General features: G+C 39.3%; 2 protein-coding genes across 20 annotated transcripts in view; both read left to right on the forward strand.

Moving 5' to 3' along the window:
- The first annotated feature begins 5,992 nt into the window (after window positions 1-5,992).
- LOC117230680 lies at window positions 5,993-7,972 on the forward strand. Its single transcript, XM_033488366.1, has 2 exons — window positions 5,993-6,350; window positions 7,463-7,972. The coding sequence occupies exons 1-2, from the start codon at window positions 6,106-6,108 to the stop codon at window positions 7,617-7,619; spliced, it is 402 nt and encodes a 133-aa protein (XP_033344257.1). The 5' UTR covers window positions 5,993-6,105; the 3' UTR covers window positions 7,620-7,972.
- Window positions 7,973-12,149: 4,177 nt separating this feature from the next.
- Window positions 12,150-21,038, forward strand: part of LOC117230390 (collagen alpha chain CG42342) — a 119,873-nt gene continuing 110,984 nt past the window's right edge. For 10 of the 19 annotated variants that reach the window (XM_033487773.1, XM_033487774.1, XM_033487782.1 and 7 more), the window contains exon 1: window positions 12,151-13,554. In XM_033487773.1, coding sequence (XP_033343664.1) covers window positions 13,194-13,554 — 361 coding nt within the window. In that variant the 5' untranslated portion in view covers window positions 12,151-13,193. Of the gene's footprint in view, window positions 13,555-21,038 lie in introns of all 19 variants that reach the window. The other 9 variants (XM_033487777.1, XM_033487776.1, XM_033487787.1 and 6 more) reach the window with 1 other exon arrangement.

The following is a 21,038-nucleotide window of genomic DNA, read 5'->3' on the forward strand; positions in this document are numbered from 1 at the left end:
TCTCTTTTACCACGCTACATATCTATCTGTCCCTTCGTTCCTGTATCCTTTTTTATGTAATCGATGGCATTTGATCGAACCGTTCATAGCCGCCAACGTTTTTTCGGTTTATCTTCTCGAAATTCCTTTCATCTACGAAAATTCGATATTCCTCTATACGTTGGTACACGCGGAAAAGATTATTTTATAATGTTTCGCATTTATTTAAGCATAGAGAAACTGTATCGTTGTAAATTATAAATAACTAGATATATGTTTTATCAAGAGGTCGGTAAAGAATTTGATTTAAATTTATAAATGCTTTCGTACCTTTTTATTTTTAATGTCCTTAATTAGCATGTTTAAACAGGGCACGGAATTCTTAACTCTTAACAAAATTTATCGAACAGCATAAAATTTTACGAATAAGTCAAATGTATAGTCTATGATTCGCACAACGTTGCAGAGAATTTAAAAAATATAATAAAAGTTTGTATTTTTATTCGAACGTCGATATTCGGTGCTATTCGCTTTATTTCGTAATTTCGAAAGCAAACAACTGTACATTCACAATGCAAAGTTATCGGACAGTGCATTGTAAAATCATACAGATCGTATGCAGAAAATTTGATTTTGCACAAAAGGTCTTCCACTGCTTTTGCCGGCATGTTAATGGCAGCATCGGCATTGTTCGTCACTTTTAGAGGGGGATTCCCCGCGCGTACATACATATGTATAATCTTGGATGCGTGATGAAGACGTATACTTACAAAAGCAAGACTTCCTGGCCGAAATGCAGAACACAATTGAAAGTGATTGCAAGAAACGAATGAAACGATGATCTTGACTGCTTCATTAGAGTTCTATACAAAGCCTATTGATCTTTTTCTCGGTATTAAATACGATGATTTTGATCCTATAATTTTTATTTTAGAATTTCGGCTTGATCGTGAAACGAATCAGGAAGCGAAATTTGTTTGTAAGAAATTGGTTAGCTTTTTTTTTAATTTAAAAAAAAGCTTCTAAAAGAAGATCTTACGATGCAGAAGTAAAGAGGGAAAATTAGAGAATTCATTTAATCCTTCAGTTATAATAAGATATACATCGTATTTATGTATGAAAGAGATAAAATAAATAAAAGAGTTAGAAATATTTCCCAAGGAAAACGTCGAGTATTAGCATTGATTCTATTCCCGTAAATTTTAAACCTTTTAACACTTTCGAAAGTTGTAATATCGTACAATTGGATTAACGTTCGTTAAAAACTGTAATAAGTACAGTGCTGGAGCGAAAATGTATGGAATGGGAAGCAGAGCTTTGGCGATATAGCAGTACATACTTGCGAGGTAAAGTTACATTAGGGTGGTACATGTGAAATGTCGTTTTCCCAAACTTTGTAGTTAGCGCGCAGATAACATGCCATAAATTTTGTCCAATATTTAATCGTTAGAAACGATACTAGAGAGAAAGAAAAATGAAGAAATGGAGGAACGTTTCTATCGCGAAAGGTATTTAATATTAATAAAATTGTTGTAACTTTATTATCGAAGTTTACGAATTATCGGGGTATTAATGTAACTTTTTTGAAGTAGAGTTTGAAAGCTGTTAAAAGCGTAAAAGCATTTATTATTTACTCCAACTTCAATTTTGGTTGTGTGTTACGTATTTTGCACTTTGTGGAAGGGTAGATATCGAATTGAAATTTCCTGCCGGTAAAAATTTTATTCCCACGAATGACGCATTGTTGAAGAATTATGCGAAACTCGTTCGGCTTTACTAAAGTCTTCCCCTGGTGAATCCGATACTTTTTTTCTTCTTTTTTCCTTTTGACAGTCGACTGTCGTCATTAGGACTTTACAAGCTCGACGCGAACTCTCCGAAGGGATACGTGCCGGGAATCGCGACTTTATACGAGCTTCGAGAAGAAAGCTTCTACGATTCTAAAGCGACCGTTATACATTTTGCGGGGCGGAAAGGTTTCGTGACCTCTTATTCATTGGGAAATCGACGTAGCCGTGGGTTGAAAATAAACCTAACCCGAAAGACTTGTAAATCCGTCTTTGCTTGTCGTAAATGTTAATCAATACCCTCTGCTGTTACTGCAAATAACATTCTGACGATCTAGATATTTCAGTCGAGACTGTGCATCGCCTTGTCCATTTCAAACGAACTCCTTTTTTCAAATTTTACATGTAAAAATGTTCTTCCATTCGAACTCGTGTCTTTCTATTAATTCGATCAAATGAATAAATAATGATAGATCGTTTCAGACGGCGGTTCATATCGATCCATTTTCTATAGAGTAAATCTTGAAATATCATAATACTTTCTGATACTATTTTTGATCATGAACGTACAAGATAACGAGATCGTCGAGTATCTCTCGAATGGTAGTTACTGGACGTCATGTGTGTCTATAATTATCATAATCGTTACTTTCAACTGATAAAATCGTAGTATTGCGGATGCTCCAATATCCTCGGCATTCTTTCAACCTTGAATTTAGCGTTCAGGGCCACAAGCCCGATAGGGATTACAGTTTAACTGTACACTGAATTATATCGACTGTAACGAGTTCGTCGGCGAAAAAGGAAAAGAAGAACAGTTTTACAATGGCCAATCACGGTGCTCACGATTTAATTATGCTAATGCAACGTTAGGCGTCCGGACAGAGCTTGCTCGGGTTTGCAGTACCGCTGGATCGACGTAATTGTCGCTGACTTCTTAATAGCCCGAGCAATTATCCCAACGAAGTACTGGGACTTGAGGGGAAGTTAATTCAGGTCGACGTTGGAATACAATTTCGTCGTGTCACGGTAACGATTCGACCGTGGTGCTCCTACATATTCGCCGACCTGAAATTCTTTTTCGCTTGGCCAACGGAATAGTGCCGCCGTTTAAACGAATAAAAATCTTCCGTTATACGGTTGATATTCTCGCTTCGAAACTAAGAATTTCCTCGTTGGTAATTTCCGTCTGCGAGGCCGCGTCGACGTTCTCATTGACGCGTGGGTTGCCTGAAACACCGTCAACCGCATGATGCATCGCAGTCTCATGTGGAAATTCAATTCCTGAATACGCCGCGGCAAGGTTAAGTATATCCCGTCCTGGCTGCTGCTGAAACACGGATGCCTGCTTCAACCCTTTTCGCTATGAATTAGTTTTTCTGTCTTTTATCCCTTAGACGGTTTACAACACATATCCTTGTGTTTAACACGGGTTTCATTAGCCAAACTAAACTGTTCTTTGTCATTATGTAACCTCGGATAAAAGTTCGAAATATATTTAAAAAGCAATTTACAAATCTTGCAAGAGGTAATTATCGTATGTAATATTCGGTTCTATCGTTCGATTATGCGTATGAACATCTTAAATGAACATTTTCTATAAACCTGCTCTTCAATACGTCTTTTTTTTTTATAACGATATGCATTTTATTCATTTTATCAAAACGTAAACAGTTTCAAATCCGAGAACAGGAATATTTCGAGGTTGTAGAAAACGACAACTTCTCGTGTAAATATTGTGCTACTACTACTGCCATTACTATTACCGTACAAGTTTAATATTTGATGTGTATTTAAAGGTAAGTCAATATTTTATTACCGCAAAAAGATATTACCACTTCTATAAATGGAACCATACCCATGATACGAATATTTGTGTATCAAACAAATATGTACATCGTGATACTGGTCCGTGTGCGTTGCCTGCATCTTAGATTATAATTTAACGGTATTTCATAAAGGATTCTCGGCGAACCATTACATAAACAGTTATTACTATCGTTTATAATTCCCTGATATAATATAAATTTTCTTTCCTCTGATCACATCGTAAGTTCTTATTTTCGCTTTTCCTTTATCCAACTAATTGGATCGTGTACTACTCGCATCGCCCAGCTTCAGTGATTTATGCTTTATCGCGAAAGATGAAACCACCCGTACTTCCAATCTTCTGGCGTAATGTTCTGCCGACACATTTATGCCTTCCGCGTAGGAGGGTCAAATACATACTTACTTACACGCGTCAGAAACCGAACATTCTTCAATCTCGGAAATTTTGCTAAAATATTCGGGCAACATCCTCCTTTAATAGGCAATGAAATAAAAATTCAAGCTATTATTACGTATAAACGAGAAGAAAAGAACAAAATTAATGCCGCGATAAATATTTCACCGAATGTATTTAATAAAAGTATTGAAATATATATAATATTTCAGGCACGATCGTATTTCGATAAACATTTTTAAATATTACTTTTTTGAAATTGATATTCTATCATAGAGCGATAAACGGAGAAATAAAACGTAGAAGTAATTAATAAAAATAAATGAAACGTCACATAAACATATAATTATAAAAAAATCGTAACAAAAATATGAAATATTTTACTGTTTAATACAGTCAAATCAAAAGTAAATAGGTGTGTTTCCTTTTGATTTATCCAATTACATGTACATAAAGTAAATTACAACAACAGGTTGATATATCGAATAAAATTAAATAGCACTGTATGTACGTGGATATCTCTATCGATATAAGATCTTAAAGGTAATAAATTTATTTCTCATTTTCTATACTTTTTTCTATATTAATATTATAAATATTATTTACTTATTTTATTATGTATTCTGATTAAAATCACTGCCATCTCTCTCCTGTTCCATATTTTCATCACAATCTTTCAACAAATCTTTTGGATAACTCTTATTTCGTGTTTATTTCCACATTATTTATAATTCCAAACTTGAATAACAAAGTTTACGTGAAAACCTGTAGAATACTCTGTATAAAGTTTATTGTAGAAAGCCATCATTCATTTCGACGTAACGAATCTGTGTTAGTAAAGTCATTTCCATTCATTTTAATACAAACGCATGTTTTTTAAGTACTCGATTCTGTTTGCATACCATCTACATAGAAATATTCAAATCTTCCAAATGATTTTAGCATACAAATTCTTCTTTCGTACTATATTAAGTCTCGATTTCCACGGTTCGGAGACGCTTTTCCTTTCGATAATACGAAATCACGGACGAGCGAACAGAGCCGAGCAACGATAATCTTTCCGAGTATACCATCGATTTCATAATTGCATAAACGCTTTATCACGCGAAGAAATTCCATTCTTTATGTTGCCGCACGCATAGAATGGCGAGTACTGGGTATTGAATAACGTACGCACCATTACCTAAGGGACTTGTAATTCGATGCGACCAGTAAACGTCGTCACCCTTTCCCCCTTTGCTTTCTGGTTGTAGCACGACGGGACAACATACGTGATCCCACGCGTAACCATAGGTTTCATTGATCGTGTACACTGTTCGTTCGACCATGTATATTGCACCGTTGACGAACGCTCTTGCTTCACTTTATGCACTGTCTTCCATACGATAATGCGACATTGGCTTCCACCACTCTTGACTTTGGGAACGCGCACCTACTTGCCGGTACACGTGCCTCATGTAGTCTCATGTACACGCACTTTGGATTTGTAATCCCTCCGGTAATGAACAACGTAGATTGAACATTGCGAGGGTGCAGCTCACCGTGGTACCACGTGATTAGATTTCCAAATGCATCGAATTTTCCTATTCGAATCAACGAACTCCTCGTCCCACCTACTTATACGACTTTTAGACATTAAAATTCCAAATATGAGGAACACGCGTTTTATATCTTTCATTCTTTCCGAATATCTTCGTGAAATGATATTATGGGCATGAGATAATACACACATTATAGCAGATGACATATATCATATTGTAATATGCATCTACCTAGATTCGTTGCGAATTGGCCTATCAATTTAATATTCGGCTATTGCAACTCATGGTCAACGCGACAAATATTAACATCGTATCTCATGATGCTTTATTCAGTGAGGATCGTATCACTTTAGCTGTTATGGCGTACATTTACGCTAATAATTTAGATATCAAAGTCGCAATAATGGTACATTACGCCAAGCATTTGTATTGTCATAGCTCAATTTCATTCGCTTCACGCTAGCCCCTGTTCCTCGATTTTTAATCTCTTTAATCTTCGCCACTTGTACGTCCTTGTTACCGAAAGTATTTTCAGGTAGAAAAGTAGATCAGGTTCGAAAGCTTCATAGAAACTATGAACGGGGGGCTCTTTAACGTCTCTTGGTGCACGTACACGTACACATATAATGGGCTTAAACCAATTCCGGCTCGCTCGTACAAAGTACTCGCACGGAGCCGTCTGTACCACCCACTTAAAGCATCGTGCTTCTCGGCGTGGCAGCAACAGCGGTACCAGCTACATCAGAGATTGCGAGAGCAGCTCCCAGTTAATAGCATTGCGGCGATGCTGAAAGGCGGCATATCGATGTCTACGTATTGGTCAGTATGCCGGTCGAAAGAGTTTCTAAAGAAAGTCACGCGCTAATCACTTAAATATCAACGAGGTATTCGCGTCGAATCGGGGGTGATCACGGTCAGGGTCAGGTTAAGTAATTGACACCACGCTTCGTTGCGTTTACCATTTAAAATCTAGTTACCTTTTACACATAATATATTTCTTTCGTTTTTTGCATAGATTAGTTTTTAGAGAAAGTACGTTTCGCTTCTTCCTTGAATTGGTATTATTAATGAAATTCTTCAAATCGCAAATTACAAATTACCAGTGCGAATAAATTGTTTTGCGTAAAAGAGATAGTAGATACGGTATTTATAAATTATATAAACGACGAATCAAATAATTGTCCCATCCGACGAGGAATTTAAAAAATCGCTTCGTATACTTTGGCAATGATCGTATGGTCGCGGTTGTTCGAAATGAAGAAGGTATTTTAGGTATCGATACGGTTTGCGTAGAAATGGTGTACAGTAACACGAGCCGGTGACTAACAGCGCTAACTCTACCCCAGCATTTTCGTCAGCGGGAAACACTGATCCCTTATTCTTGATAACAAACAACGAAAGCGGCATTGTGTATATTACGCAGACGGATATGAACGACCATACGTAATCCTGCTTTAAGCACGAAAGTGACGGGAAGCGAACGCACGCCATTTAAAAGAAAACGTTTGGAAAAATGTGTTTTACTTTTCCTATTTGTAAGTTTAACAAGATTCAGTGGGTTTTATGTATGGAGTGTAGCTGTCCCATTTCGTATATTATGCTACAAATGTACATGGGATAATCCTCGGAGTAAAAATAAGTTGAAAGTACGGGAAGACTTTCTTTTGCACTAGATGCTGTTTGCAAGTAAGTTAGTTTTGAAAATCGCGATATATGTACTTGGTTAACAATGAGAAGTTCGATGTTGTTTTATTGACCGAGAACTGGAACTAAATACGCGACAGTAATTTTGCGAATTCTTCGCGTGGTATGCCATTGCGAATCACGATTTAGGTAGATCCCATGATCCCGTGTGGGCTTAGAAAACTACCCTCGCCGATTGTCGACGATTTGCGGTATTTACGTCGATTATCGTCTTCCTGCGATTACAGTACAAAGACCTTGTCCCAACGATATCCGGACTCTCGCGGTTGTACTCTTCGAGGAGGCTGCGATATTATGCTACTCATGACGGCTTTGTTGATCGTAATCATAATCTCTGACTATCGAGATGTGTCTAATGAAGGATTGAACGCTGCTCGCCAATGACCAAGAAGCTGCTTCCCATTGAACGAACGTGATTCTCGAGACGGTGGTTCTGGATTTAATCGTTCTTTCAAGTACGCTACTGATTTATACATATGCTCGCGCATGGCGAATGAAATTCTCGACGTGATTATTATTGCTTCAGAACATGGCTTGATTCGATATGGCATGGTATTATGGTCGATTATGGTGCCTGATCGTAGACGAAACACGATATCTTACGAAGGTTTACGAAAGAGACTGCTTAGTGCCTGTAGACGATACTTGACCTAAATAAAACGCTACTTCGACGTGACCAGTTTGAGTTCTTTGCGCGAGATTTGCCGTTCGAGAACTGTGCTACGTATTTATTTAACTTATTCCGTTCGCATTAGAAAATTTCGATAACTCAGAGGCGTATAGTATTTCTACGATTCGTGCTTAGAAATTCCTAAGCATCTATGTAGAAAATTCAACAAACGTTCTATATATTCGAAAGCCAAATTTGCTATTAATCATCGGAACGGATAATTTGCCTCGCAACTAACTATAGAAGGGAAGATTTCAAAGAATTTGTTCTAAAGAAAAACCTTTACCTTCCTACCTGTTTAGATAAATCTCACCTTTTCTCTGTTCGACTGTCCGACTAGGATCCAAGTTAGTGAGTATACGCTCCTTATCTAGTCAATAATGATCACGAGACCCCTCATTGCCTCTTCATCCGACCGATCGTACAGAGAGGGAAGTATCCACTTGTCTTGTCACCCCAACATTAGCCGCATCGCTTCGCTAAATCGTTCGCACGAAAATAAACAATCAAATTATTCCCTCCAGCCTATAATTCTTTCATTTTTTTGTCTTTTCTTCCTACTTATTCGATTTCCTTACTCTTTTATTACGACTATTAGCGAAACTACTGCTAGGTCAGCGAGTCGTTGAAAACCGGGATATCAAATACGATATTGCGTTTACCTTGAACGAGTACCAATAAAGTTGGGTGGATCCGATAATGCGTGTTCGTCCATGACGATATAGCGATCAGCTTCGAGGCTGTCATAAAATTAAATGAAGCGTTCCGGGCTCCATTTCCTCCTTCGTTCCTCACCGACGCTTTTTTACTATCTGTGTGACCCGGGGACCTCTCTTCTTCTACGATTTCTTCAGTCAAAGATGGAAACGCTTTTTAAAATATACTGTCGTATTGCGACAAACTTCAATGCGGATTGTAAAATGTTTAACTAAGAAACGTCGTATCTATCTATCGTAAGATTCCATAGGCCGAAACAATAAAGAAACTAAAATTTTTGTTAAAGCCATTTCGATAATTACGTCTATATAACGTAAAAGTATTCGTAAAAAAAATTATTCACAAATTTACGCTGGAAACTAAAGGAGTAAATACTCCGTTACATATTGTACAAAGAATAAAACGTATTCGTTTACTTTCTAAAAAGAAAACACCGATCCAATTATGTAGTCGTCGAATATACGAGATCTCCAATTATCCAAATAACAACAGCATCGGAATATATGTCAAGATCTTAGATGAGAGGCGAATTAATACATAGCATCGCATCGGTACTTTTCGCGTGAAAGTATCGTTATGAATATAAAGAGATGGATACAAGTAGAAGGAAGATAAGGTCGAGGACGTGGACGACGACGACAAGGACGAGTTTCGGCGAGTGCGTCCGTACGTATACATTGTAACGAACGAGTATTTTCTGCCGAGCGGAATACAAACTACACATTGACTGGCCCCCCGCCCCTTTACACCGTGTGGCTCACTCACCCTCTCGCACGTGCAGACACATTTGCGGGGGTAGCTTCGGATTCGTCCCCGAAATGAGAGTCTGCTTTAGTGTCGCGAACGTGTCCGTAGGTACCCGTCGCCTCCACCTCCTCCGACGTTTTCTCTCCTGGTTTCTCTTTATCCTCTTTTCTCCGTCCTCCGTTCAGCTATCGTTCCATCGTGACGTCCTACTCGCACGCGTTCTTGTTACGTAGTTTTATCCTTATCCAGAGTGTCCGCAAGGCACGTTCTCTCAGAGTGCACGGAAACGAGGTGCAGGCTGTCGTCCCGACTGCGCCTGCTTCCTGGCGGAAACGCGACATAATGCGCCTCGTACCGCACCCCAACGATGACCAACGTGCCGTGAAGAGGGCATCGGCCGCGATGACTTTTTAATCACGACGCACGCTAGAAGTTCACCCCTCGAACCATGGTTTGCAGTTCTCAGAGGCTCTCAACGTGGTCCATTGTCAATTCAAAACTAGTCTCAGATGGGACAAGTACCCTTATATCGTGCCCGGGTTCTTTTTTATAAAGAATCCTTCGATCGATGTACAAAATTACTACACGTCTACGATTATGTCGGAGCGACTTTTCTTTTAAGAAGACGCTTCTCTTTAATTTTATCACGTCAAACAGCTTCTTTTTAAATCAAAGTTCTCGCAAGTATTTCTAATGAAATTCTTATTACGTAGCATAATAGTGCATCTTATAGAGATATACGCTTAACAATTTCGAGTATATTTGGCTAAAATTGATGCTCGAAATTATCGGCTAATATAATTTGACGTTTGAAAAAACTTCAACAGATAGGACTTATAAAATAACATGGAATTTTATGTGTCAACACGGTAGACATTAAAAGATGGCTTCGAGTCATAATGAATGCAGTTGAGCCTAGTCCTTCAGTCTGCGAGATAAGAAAAACATCGGATATTCAGGACTAAAAAGTCCTGTGTAGAAACTGGCGAGACACCAAAGATAGACATATCTTCATCGTTGTGTGTGTTCCGAATGGTTTTCACCGATTAGTACTGTCTTTGAACAAGAAAACGAGAAACTATACAGATATAGCATAACCGTACAGTCGAAAGGGCCTCGATTAAATTCAGGACGTCAACGGAGTGGAATGCGACGTATACTTTACAGAGACGATCGTTTGCGGTATATTTTAGGCACTACACTTTTTCTTTTTTCGAATGTTTAACTCATGTTGTCTTGATAACGTTAATGGAATGTAAGTATGTCTAGATGATTTCAGTGAAGGTAGTATTACATATTTGGAGAAATCGTGCTAGGACTTCGGTGAAGAGAACACTGCCCAATATAGTGCTTTCTACCTGTTCTTCGTAATTTGATATTTTATGCTTTATCTCGAAATGCTTCGACTACTCATTCTTAAAATTGAGGCATAAGGATAAATGGGAAATGACATACTTACGATGCACACGGCTGGTGCATATTTTTGAATTCAAAAATCAATTCCCTTTCATTCGTGTCTTCAAACTTTCACGATACTGAAGTTTTTATTATTATTATTCACTAACGATAATAAATTTAACGCGATATCGAGTATCTCGTGGTATTTAACTTCCGATATTTCCTGTTTCTAAATTGCTAGTAAGAAACGATACGCGTTGCAAAGAGCGTTTCGACAGATGAACGGCAGTTCTATGAAACATCAATCGTATTTGTCTTGTCATAATGGTTTCTCATCGTGTATCGACGATTTGTCCGCTTATTAGTTATACGATTAGCAGGTTGCTACAGCATTCGATTTAGTATACGCGCAGAGGGCGAACACGCCGAACGTACGTTCCAGGATGTAGTCTATAATCGCTTCCTGTGCTAGCGATTGGACGGTAGCAAGGGGTCGATTGTACGTATCCGTCACGTATACACACAGGGGATGTGTTTCAAGGGAAACGATCGATTCGTCGATCGATATTTCCTAATATAACTGCTTTGTTACGATTCGTTTCGTTCCAATCCCATTCTACTTCAAATTCGTGATTCGATATCGGTTTAATTGGTTTAATCTTTCGATCAAAAATAGATTGACCCTTCGAACACGTAAATTACGTAAGCAAATATGTATTTTTTAAACACAGTTCGAATTCGAAGGAATAAGAAGACAAAGAAATTTAGATTATTACGATATTGTTAATTTATCAAAAAAATCTAAATATAGTATCTCAATATTTACAGAATATTCATAGAATCAAACAAATATATTTTGTGTGTTCCAGTGTAAATAATTTCAAAAAAACAAACCAAAATCAGTACTGCAAAATTATGCGATCATATAGTTTTAATCGCGATGAAATAATCGAGGTAATCGAGGTTGGTTCGAATAGCAATTCGAAAAGATAGAGATTTTCACACTCGATCAACTTTTTGTCAGGCCGTGTACCGTTAACTTGGTCCTCGTATATAGAGGAACGAAAGGGTTGAATTTAAAATAAGTTGGTACAATTTTGCACACGGTGATAGCCGTGCGATTCGAACGGTTAACAGATAGAAGGAAAAACAAAAAGTTAAATCCTCTGGCGAAATCCAGTGGAATGGTGAAGGGGCGTATCGGAGGGGTAAATGGAAGGGCAAGGGAAGCAGGGTCGAATCAGTGCGAATGAAAGTGGACGTTAGGTCGAGCGATCGTCCTCCACGCGTCCGGCAGCCGGTGGATGAGTCGAGGCTCGAAGACGGCCGAGAGTGCACGAATGTCTCCGAAGCGACGAACCCTCGGCCCTCGGCAGAGCGTCGCCCCACCACATCCAGTCGTACTGCGAATGCCACGCTGTGAGCTTCGCATTCGCGGTATTTCGGGACTTTTCATTTGCTCAATAAATCGAACTTCGTTGTCACGGCACAGTGTTTCCGTTTCGTCGACGATATCCGCGTGAACGATAGGTCGTTAGATTTGACTCGATGTTTTGTAGAAATCGGGATTCTTCGTTGTTTCAACGGTAGTTGTAGTTGCACCGTTGGCGCTGCTTTTTCCAGTTCGAACCTAGCGTAAGCGTGTGCCACACGAGAAGGTACGGTCCGAGTGGCGAAAACCGGTGATCGAGGTTATCGAGTGTTTCCTCGCTGATTTATCTAATTCCGAAATTAACGGAGAGTGTGGAAAGTGCGCAAGCCGGAGAAATCGCGATGCGACAGCGCCGGGAGATGCTCCATTTGCAGTGGCAGCGGCAACAGGAAGGACAAGACGTTCCGACAGCAAGATAGAAAGGTTACCGAAGGAACAAACTGGCGCGTAGTTAGATAGCAGCGTGATTGACTCGAGTCGACCGGTAGGGGGACGCTGTCATTTCTTGTTCGAACATTTAAAACGAGCGCGCGGTTTAGCGGAACACTCGGTTCTGGTTGGTGGGACCGTTTTGTTGTTTACCAACGTCTGTGTGTGGTCAAACACAGGAACGTCGATTACTCCGAGGAGAGAGGGTCGGATAAAAAGGTGAAAGAGCGAAACGAACACGTTCGTTCAAGGTATATAGCGAAAGGGAGAGAAAGATAGAGAGAGGTAGAGTATAGGAGAACGCGTGCTCGTTGAAGATAGAAGAAGAAAGAACGATCGCTAAGAAAGAGAGGTAAGCAATAACGGCAAGTGGGCGCACGAGATGCATTCCAGATGGACGATGACGCCGCACAGTCTGTAAGACTCGCGTGGTTTCTACGTTCTATCGCGTTTGTCCGTGATTGTCGTGTCAGGACGTATCGACGATCGTCGGGTGGGTTATGACGCGCGCTTAACGCGCTGCGTGCACGAATAGAAGCGAACGTGTGTCGATCCTGTGTACAACATGGAGTCCGACACGGCGACCGACTGGCCGTCGCCGAGAAAGAGCTCCCTCGAGACATCGATGCCATGGAAATTCCGTAAGGATTCATGTCGAACGACGGGGGGTGCGATACTCAATTGGGCAATGTGCGCCCTCTGTATTACCAGCTTGGCTGTGTCCAGTCTACTCGTGTACAGGGAAATAGGATTGGAATCGCGGATCGCCAATTTGGAGGCTCGTTGTCAAATTCAAGAAATGCCGGACGTTCTTATTCAGAGGCTCAAGAGAGAAATTCAGGAACAGTTGGAGGTGCATCGGCCAGCGTTCCAGTCGAACGTTTTTCGGATCAAACGAGACGTTTCCGAGTGCAATTGTCCACCAGGTAAGTGTTCTTAGCCGCGAACGCGGTTCCATTCTGTTTAATCCTGCGGAGGTCGTCGCAGTCTAACAATTTTTCATCCAATCGCAGTGTCTCTGAGATATTTCGGACATGGATATTAAATTAATTATGTTTTATTTTAATTCGAAACTAAACTAACGATTGCTATAGATAGATTAGTTGGCAATCGGAAAAATATACCAATAAAATACAGCGAAACAATGATAAATAGGTAAAATAAGTTTTATAGATATACAGTTGTGTAACTTGCAAGTTATGGGGCATTACCGTGTAGTTGAAATAGCTGCGATTTATAACAATTAAGCAAATTATAAATATACCTTTGTAACACACGCAGTACGATAAATATATACGTTGCGAGAAAATGATAACAGTAAAAATTTGTGTTTAACACGAACTATTCAGAATGCTCGCTTAATGTATTTGTTGTGGAAACGGTCATAACATTCGTCACACGTGATACAGTTGCGTTCGAGGCATAATAATATCTTGCAGACGTTTTTAGAAATATTTTGAGATTGTCTCGAACAACACGGATAGATCCACTTTTGTTTTTCTACTATTTTCTCCGTTAACCGATTAATCGTCGAATCGTCCTTGTTCCGTCAAGGACCGTTCCATTCGCGATTCTTTTTCTGTTAATATGCTTCTAAATTGTCTCTTTTAACATTGCAATAACGAAATAGAACTATGTTAATACTTCTTGTCGTCACAATCAATTGTATTATTCGTAGCATCGCGATAATGTATTTTTATCCAAATAATAGAAATTCTTTCCTTGTTTCGTGAGCTATTTTTTGAACAGGATGCTCTTTGTCAATAAACTTTACGATGCATCAGCGTCATTTAAGAATACACATTCCCAAAAGGATTTTGCACGCATCTATCGGATTGGTTGCTATCTCCGCAGGGTTAATATTTGTTTCCCTTGTACTCCATGTTGTTCAAACTTCTCCAAGCGAGGGTGGTTCGATTTCGTTGACTGCTTTCACCGAACGGAACTCCTTGATTATGCGGCATTTTTCTGGTATTCATTTATCTTCTTCCGCACGTCTTTTCCCGGTCTTTGACGCGAGAAAAAGGCACGCGTGGTACGTAAGTAAGTACAAAGCCCAGGCTAGCGGTCGTACCGAGATCTCGTTGGATTGTCATCGCGTATACGTATATACACGTATGTCTGTATTTGTGCACCTATAGTCAACTATGTGCATGTGTTGAAAGAGGGAAGAGCACGGAAGGAAATATATACGCGTGTAAAAAAGGAAAGAGAAGACCCAGCTTTGTCTTGGGATGGAGCAACTTCGGCTCTCTCGGACAAAGGATCTGCGATCTCTTGAGTATTTCGATCTTGGAGAATGCTCGACAGAGCGTCTTTTTTTCCGAGATCACCCTTTGCACTCTATATGGAGAGGGGATCGTTCGAACGAATTTGCGCCTTCGCAATTTAAACTTTGCATATCCGCAGAAAAGATATCAACTTGCTACCGCGCATTTGTATCAATTGTCTGGCCAGTTTGCGAATAACGACACCCTATAGAGAAGTATGCGTTAACGGCAACGAGCATCTTTTGAAGTTTCTTTTTCTCGAAAATTGTAATTTTCTTACCTTGCCTAATTAATTAATCGTAAAACGAACAATATTTGCTAAAACCATGCACAAAATAGAAAAAAGTCGTACCACGATCGAAACAACCGCCAGCGGGGTATTATGTAGAATGAAATTCCCGAAATTCTAGCGTTAATGCACAACCAAGTTTGGCATTCTGTTACCCTGGTCGCTATTACACGATGCAAAATCGAAAATCGAAGATTCGTTTTGGTTTTAAAGCTGATTCGTTGATTTTTCTATCGCGTCCGTAGCTAACTATCGTCGTTGTTTGCTGAATTTTCTCCCAATTTATTTGAAAATAGGATTATTTTAGGATTATTCTTTCCCCAAAAAGGAAAAAGAAAAAGAAGAAAATAGGTATAAATGACTATGAATTTATTTAGACGCGTTAGTCTTCTCCTCTTTTTTATTCTTTATCGCGTGAAAACATTATCAATCAACAATTTCACTTAGTATACATTATCAATATTGTGACAACAACGTCAATGGAATGCAGAGAGATAAAACGAGTTGTATGCATTTCACACTACACGGTAGCCGTTTTCGCAGGCGTACGTCAAGATACGTACATCTTCTTCGGATAAATCGTACAAAGGTTTGATGCCGTCGCGTCGATCGAACATCAACGAAATGTCAATGTACACTTCGAGAAGTATGCGACGACGCCACGGCGCTCCCCGTTTTCGCCAGTCGGCATTCTTTCTGCGAGCACGAGATCGCGAAGCGATACAACGATTCGTCTCACGTTCGCCGATTGATTAATGGCCATTATCAAAGATCGAGCAACGCTCTCTGCATCCGCCATCGAACTGCCGATGTGTAGTGACATCAGTAAGCAACGATAATTTTCTCCGATTCTCAAATGAACGGACAACGTTGAAATTTGTTCTAACAAAGATTTCATGCTTTTAATTCACTACAACCGGAACTTATATATATATTTTTTCTTTCTTTCTTTCTTTTGGCATTTGGAAATAATGCCAATTTGGCTTATGGGAATAACGTTCAAAATTGTATTGCCGTATTCGAAATGATTAGATAGAGAAATAATTAGAAGTAACCAAAAGTTACTAGGAATGTCTGCCGACTCTTCATTGGGATACATAAAATGTAGCCCTGTGTCTGCAATTCATCCGTCCATTAATTTACAATTCTACCTTTCTTCGTTTCTCTGTGTTCTTTTTCTCCGAATTTTTCATTATGGATTTAGTCAAAATTAAAAAATAGCGTCGGAGCGTAATAAATTTCCCTTATCAAAGTGAAGCTGGTGATTAAATGCTTTTGCTTACCGGCGTATGGAAAATATCGCATATGTCGTTGAATATTCGAAAACGAAGACTGGATGCGACCGTTTTAATATCTTGCGAAGCATCAAACGCTTGTTATCTATCCAGTTCGATCCTCCACATTTTGAATATTCATGAACGTTATTTTTTTTTTGGCCGATTCTGCAAACATAGACAGCATCGCGCGGAAGGAACATTGTTTCTTCCTGGGAATGGAGACAACGGTTGCTTTCCGGCGAATGAATTTGAAACGAGAGAAACCGCGGGGTAGGTGTGTAAAGGAAGAATTTACTTAGGACGGATTCAACTCGAGAATGGAGAGTTGCCACGAAACTATCGAACTCGGAAAGGGAGTTTACCACCGATAAATATAACTTTGACACAGTGGCCACGGAATTACGGTATCCAGACTAAATTATAAAGTTACGAACGTCGGTTATGAGCGGCACTTCCTATCAGAAATCGACTCTGTTTCGCTGGAACGCCTCTAATTTCTGCGTTTAATTACCTACGTAATCGTAGTAATAGAAAATATATAGCGAATAATTTGAAAGGTTCGTAACGGTCTTACCAATTTTCAGAAATATCGTATTTCAAAAATTCTTACGATTATGCTTATTAGTTCGAATAACTAAAATTCTACCGTAAATGCAAATTGTACGCAATAGTTAATTCTATAAACCGTTCGGAAGCTATATACTTTTATCAATCCGGCAAATTGAAAAGCAGAGAAAAGTGAAGATGTTACTAACGTTGTTTTCTAGATTTACTCCAGAATTTGTGTCATTTATGTTACCCTTTTGCAACGAAAGGACATACGGAAGTAGATTGTTCGTTTTTTGAGAATTGAATACCGATATTATCAACTTACGTTATGAAATTAAGATACCAATGAAAAGTGGAGTTAATTAATTTTGTTTCTACTAGACTCGTGTAGCATAGGATATAGATAAGATTTAATCAACAGTGTTCGCGTTATTAGACAATAAAAAAATGAACGTAATATTATCAAGAACGAGGAAATCTGAACGTGATAGTCAGGATTTAATACCTGTTAATTAAAATACTTGGTCATAATTGAAGGGGTTCTCGACCCCTGAAAATAGCAGACAATACCGAAAGACGGGCGAAAGGAACGCACCGTTTTCCCTGTCTTCTTGCCCAATCCGATCCCTATCTCCAAGCTTCTTTTTTTTTCCTCTTTGTGCCAGCCTCTTTCTTATCGTTTCGTCCTCCATGGTCGTCTCTGGCAGCAACAAAGGGAGCGCCGTGGCTCCTGACTCGCGGCATCCCGAAATTGAGATGTGCGAGCTGACGCACGAGCATCATAAATCTTTCCCTCCCTCGTAGAATATGGCATATCTATTCCCCCCTCCCCCCTCTTGTATATACGCTCCCTTTTCCTATAACATTCTGCCAACCAAGTATCTTTGAAGCTACGTGGCGTTACACTGTGAACTTCGACTCTTCTTTGCTCTTCTGACGGATGATTTTCGATCCTTGCCCCGATTTCCAACCTGTCGAGCTACAATAAAACCGGTCAGGTCGAAAGCAGATACTGTATCGATAAATCTATTATCGCGTGTACGATAATAATTGGCAAATTTTCGGTTGGAAGGGAAAAGCTCGATGTCTCGAGTTAGGATTTTGTTTTCTAAATAGATCTCGAGAGACTGCTCGGTGTTAGAGGTTGAAAGCCAGACGTTCTTCAAGAATCTATTTTCAGAGAACCGCTGATTGTAATGGTATGATTCTTAGGGCGTTTCTTCGCGCAAAGAAAACTTCGGTCATAAAAAATTTTACGAATTATCTATTATGTTGTTTCGCCGCAAGTAATCATTACCTTTATCTTCGTCTTGCTACAGACGAAAAAAAGGTAAAAAAAAAAGAGATACAAAAGTTACGTATAGATAAATAGTCAAAAAAACAACGTGCGTTCAACCTAGAAGTCATTAAATATCATACGTTATACGTTCTATCTCCGATTGTATTAAGAAGAACTAGGAAAAATCGTCGAATTACAGAAGAAACTCGTAATATCGTTGCTTAACTGCTAGGTAGACGCTTTTGATTTAATGCGAGGCGAATTACTATTTGTGTAAGGGTAAAAGCACAGTCCGTTTCTCGCTGTCTTGGAAAATTGATGGCCGTTGTAAAGTTTTTATCGAGGAAACGCCTTCTCTTCCCTTCGAAATCGATGTAAAGACCCGCTTGTCTTGCCTAATTCAAGACCATTTGTTTGCTTCTTTAAATTTGTTCTTTAAATGAATCCTTGGAATTCATGGGATTTTCTAGTTGCCTAGATAAACGCCAGGATTATGGTTCCCCTCGAACGAATCAGGTTTACGATCTACCGTTAATTCTTTCACAGAAGAGATTTTTCCGAATGCTTCGCGCGTCAAAACTATTACAACATTTTGTTACAATTCTTCAAACCATTTCGTCGTATTTGAAAGAATGTTGGATAATATTCACCGTGCAACATGAAAGAGAACTAAGGAAAGAATGATTCGTCGTATCGATATATTCGCTTCTGACAAATGCGTCACAAAAATTTATATTCTAATATAGTTGCGGAACGGACCTTCCGGAACTTTTAAGCGAAACTTCACGCTTCGTATAGGAATAGCAGGGAAAAGGACAGAACAGAACAGGGCGGAGAAGCTGTAACAAATTGAATGTTGCATTTTCTACCGACGACGTTGACTTCGAAAGTTCTCGGAAGAAGGTGCGATTTACGTTTGCTGCACGTGCGTCAACCGTGCAGCTGCCTAGACTAGAAGTTTATGCTGAAGGACCTCTCTTACCAGCGGCGAAACTTACAGCCAGCTTATATACAAAAGAATGGCTGCCCTTGTTTCTCACGACTTCTCGAAATCTTTTCTCATTGAAGTCGTTTATGCTGCACGGATATTTCCCCACTTCTTCGCGTATTACGTTTTTAAACGACGAATTAAAAATTTTAGCGAAGTTAAAATAAAATTGGTAGCTGCGATTCAAGACAAGAGACATGCATAGACAAGAGGAAATTTAAACGCGGAAAAAGATATCCAAAATATCGAAAGATATGAACAAGTTGAATTCTTAGGTATTAGATTCCGTTAGTTTAATCGTATTTAGAAAAACACGGATTTACATAAAATTTACAATTTTTATCTTAACTAACGTTGTTCGGATCGTGTCTATTCGAATCTCGCCATGTTCATAAGCGAGCTTATTATAGTTTGACTTTCGATTCACCGACACGAATCACATAATTCGAAGGAATTATGTAATTTTTGTAAGTTCGATCGTTTCAAACCAATCACGATTTCAATAGGAATTATCAACCTAGCATCGCGTAAGATTAGGATACATTATAGATCTGGGTTTTCAGTTGGCAAGAATGCGCAGTTCCTCGTCGTTTTGAATACCGGATAATGGAACAATAGATTCTATTACGACGCGTATCGACAAGTTGGGTTGATCAATGGGATCTTCGGTTAACTTGGATGTTATTCGAGACGATTCCCTTTCGGGTCGAAGTGTTCGCAAGGGTTAAGAGTTAAGAGCTAAATAGACCAGAAGCTTTGTAGCTGGTACTGCCTCTGCGCTCGGTTAGTTTGAGGTTGACCGCTGTGCGATGTAACGTGCATTTAGTGTGTTTTCCTTCGCACCCTTTGAACGAATTTTAACGAATATATACTGGCGTTCGAGGGTGAACGGAAAGTGGCGGGAAATAGAAAAATAAAACGACGGTAAAAGTGCTGAGGAAATGGTGGACCATGCGAGACCGCACTTTAAGCTAAGGGCTGGAAGTAATAAGCCAAATAGTGGAAACGTAAACGAAGACGAAAATAGAAGTCAGCGGAGAATACAAACAAAAACAAAAAAAAAAAAGCAGGAAATCGTGTAAGAGAAAAGCAGAAGGGGATATAAAGAGAGGAGGGTAAAGTACAAAAAGTTAAGTCGAAGCGAAAGGATTTCGAAAGAAGAAAATTTCTTTTTCGTTTCTCTCTATATGTGAGAAAAAGGGAAACGGCACAGACTGTCGATGCGGCAGTGGCGGAAATGCTTAACTCGGAAGTGGTTGAATTTGCATGAATCGTAAGCGGTCGTTACGTTTCTATGCTTATCCGTCTGCCTTCCGCTCGCTTAAACGTTGTTTAATTAGTCGATACGGCTTATTCGTGTGTATTTACGACGGTCGACCAATCTGCGGTATTTTCTTCGTTTGATGCACGATTACTAATGGAAGTACGTGGTTCGCTTCTGCCGCGAAAGGAGAAGACAGCACGGTTAGATGGAACGCAATAAATATTCGCGATTCGCGAAATAAAATCCAAAGATACGATGTTTCGTTTCTCTCCTTTTCTCAGATATGACGTAAAAGTGGCACATTTAGTCCCCTCTAGTCATGTATCTATATCGCTATGTCTTCTGAATCTTATTTCGCCTACTTGTTATTGTCTGGTCGTCACGTAGCGTGTAAAAAGTTCTTGATCTTGCTATTTCATCGTGGTAATAGAGCATAGTTCGTTTTAAATTATCCTTAATGTCAGCTATTTCTTGCTATATACACGGAACTGACG

Source organism: Bombus vosnesenskii, unplaced genomic scaffold (assembly GCF_011952255.1).
Source record: "Bombus vosnesenskii isolate JDL3184/JDL3185 unplaced genomic scaffold, Bvos_JDL3184-5_v1.1 scf7180000013267, whole genome shotgun sequence".
In the NCBI taxonomy this organism is placed as follows: Eukaryota; Metazoa; Arthropoda; class Insecta; order Hymenoptera; family Apidae; genus Bombus; species Bombus vosnesenskii.

Bases quoted from the DNA above. Each gene is read 5' to 3' on its own strand.
- LOC117230680 (XM_033488366.1), top strand. From the start codon at position 6,106: ATGAACGGGGGGCTCTTTAACGTCTCTTGGTGCACGTACACGTACACA. The intron at 6,351-7,462 runs GTCAGTATGCCG...CTGCGATTACAG, and splicing joins ATATCGATGTCTACGTATTG to TACAAAGACCTTGTCCCAAC.